This window comes from Olea europaea, chromosome 10 (genome assembly GCF_002742605.1).
Source record: "Olea europaea var. sylvestris chromosome 10, O_europaea_v1, whole genome shotgun sequence".
NCBI classification, from domain to species: Eukaryota; Viridiplantae; Streptophyta; class Magnoliopsida; order Lamiales; family Oleaceae; genus Olea; species Olea europaea.
This window is the reverse complement of record NC_036246.1, coordinates 14,438,267-14,440,855: the sequence shown is the minus strand read 5'-3', so window position 1 is coordinate 14,440,855 and position 2,589 is coordinate 14,438,267. Positions and strand designations below refer to the sequence as shown.

Here is a 2,589-nt window from a genome sequence, read left to right as displayed (position 1 = left end):
ATATATATATTTATTTATATAGTTTGTACCTCTGAATCATATATGAGTTGGTTGCACTCATGGCATCTAAAACGACTGGCATGCCAAAGTTCTCTCGTATAACTTAATGAGCTTTTATGATCAATCTCTGCGTTACAATCACTGCAAAATTAAGCAAAAATTATGGATCTAATTGCAAAATAAAACTTTTAGAAAAAGAAATAAATGGGAAAATAATCTAAAACAAATGGACATTAGACAAAATAAAGAAGATTAATTGTGGAAATTAAGCAATTAATGACAAAATACTAGGGATCAGTACATAAGGACCATATAAATTTCATGAGATCAACTATTTCATTTGTTGACAACCTAATTCAGTGACCAAAATGAAACAATGTTATAACTTCGGTGACTAATAGAGCTTCTGACCTGGCCTACAAGAAAATAATGGGATTACTCTGTTAATTGAAGTTATAAAATGCTTAAATAAAAATAAAAATAAAACTTCCATAGGGTCTTTACAGACGCTGGGCTCCATGTGATTTTTTTTTTTTTTTTTTCAAAAATGAACCATCCACCCTACCTGCTGTGTCTTGTCTGAACCGACCCTGTAAAGTACGACCCACGCGTAGCACGGTTGATGTTTTAATTATGCGGAATTTTTTTTTTAAATAAATGCAATAACTCCAATGATACGTTTGGTATATTTGAATTTCATTACATTCAAACTTAAAAAAAATAAATAAATAAATGAGAGAGAGAGAGAGAGGACTAAAACTGCGTTTATTGCATATATACATACTTTAAGCTTGATGAAGAGGAAGAGGCCCTGCTATTGCTGACTGTATTATCATATTCAGGCTCAAAATTCAAGCTCTCTTGAAGAGCTCTGGCAAGTTGTTCATCGTTTTCCAATGCCGCCTCAACCAGTTCAAGCTGATATTAGTTAAAATTTAATTGGTTAATGTCCAATTCTCGATTCATGTTTGGATTATATTTCTAGAATTTATCAATTAAACCAGCTATATTAATTTACTTGAATTAAAATGTGTTCCAAAATCATTCACATTTTTTTTTCGCTTCAAACATAAAGCTTGAAAGTGGAAAAAAATAAAAAATAAAAAAATTATATGGACAAGAGTTTATCAATTTCTTGAAAGTTTAAAAGACGGGGGAAAAATGAACCAGAATTTGTCGACTCTAGTTTGATTTGGCTTGATTTTGTCATTACAAATGTCCTATTAATACTCGATTTGATACATAATTCACAATGAAACTGATTTGAGCAATTGCATTATAGTACTTTCATCAATCCATGTTACATATGTACTTTAAAGTAAAAAACCAAATTCAGAAAGTTTGAAACAAGGATTACCTGTGAAGTGGAATGATAATTATCCTGTGTGTTTGAACCATGTCTTCGATTATATTCCCCTTCTGAAAATTTATGCCTTGAACCTTTACAAACTTTTCTAAACCAACCCATCAATGGAATAGTGATTGCTTCGTGGTAGAGGAAGCCTTTACCTGCATAAATTTCAAACAACATAATAAAGCAGTGGAAGAAGAATATATTCTATGAAAGATGATAGAGAGAGAGAGAGAGGGAGAGGGAGAGAGAGAGAGAGAGACAAAAAGTCTGAATAATTCTAAATGTGGGTTTTGATTCACGTAATTTCTATTTTAGTTCTTTCCAACGTACTAAATTTTTCTATATCTTCTTCCTCGTGAATTTACTTCTGTGGCATATACATTTCCCACACGAAAAGGGATTATAGAAAAGAATAGGGATTCTTCCCCCAAAATTCAAGCAGCATTTTGTTTTAAATAATCAATCAAAAATCTTGGAATCTAATGTACTAGGCTGACAAGAAAAACATACGTAAATGTACGAGAACACTATTACACCAAGAATTGACGGGCAGTTAATATTTCAATCACCCCTTCCATTTGTACTTCGTTGAAAATCAAATATTCGTCATTTATCCATTAACAACTATTCAAACATGTGCGACATTTTTTCTAACTTATTTCTGCAGTAAGTGCAAAATAAGTCGAAAAGCAGCCACTTAAAAGCAGGCCGAACATGATCCTACCATAGGTTAAAATAAGGTACTTTCCCATAAACTAGGGAACAAAATATATTGTAATAGCTAAGCAAATTGCTTTTTTTTGACAAAAGAGTCATGAGAATGCGCATGGCCCTCGATTCTAACAACTTCCTACTTACTTTAACCCAACCATGTCAAAATTTTAACGGCACAATATTTGATAGTATTGTACTGATAAAAATTTTAACTTCTTTTTCTTCTATAATCTTTTTCTTGACAGTCCACAAGTCGGGACACATATATAATTAAATTCTGAATAAATAAGATTATGTATAGATAAAAGACAAGAAATTTTCTAGTTACCAATCCAAGTGAATATAATTAAGCAGACAAACAAAATTTCCCCACCTCAATATGCCACTGAAATTGAATACAATCAGACAATATATTCATATTGGACCACTGGCGGACCCACATGGGGTCAAATGATCCCACAAAATTTGACCTTTTTTTTTTTTTTTTTTTTTTTTTTTTTTGAATTTACTTTTTTTCCCCC

General features: G+C 31.5%; 1 protein-coding gene across 3 annotated transcripts in view; it reads right to left on the bottom strand.

Annotated features, from left to right (window-relative positions):
• The window catches only part of LOC111401331 (protein DA1-related 1-like), an 11,252-nt gene extending 9,633 nt beyond the window's left edge, over positions 1-1,619 (bottom strand). For 2 of the 3 annotated variants that reach the window (XM_023029024.1, XM_023029025.1), the window contains exons 1-3: positions 1,358-1,619; positions 785-918; positions 30-141 (exon numbers count right to left, since the gene is read on the bottom strand). In XM_023029024.1, the coding sequence (XP_022884792.1) occupies positions 30-141; positions 785-918; positions 1,358-1,531 (420 nt within the window). In that variant the 5' untranslated portion in view covers positions 1,532-1,619. The remainder of the gene's footprint in view (positions 1-29; positions 142-784; positions 919-1,357) is intronic. The other variant, XM_023029026.1, reaches the window with a different exon arrangement.
• Between the last annotated feature and the right edge of the window lie 970 nt (positions 1,620-2,589).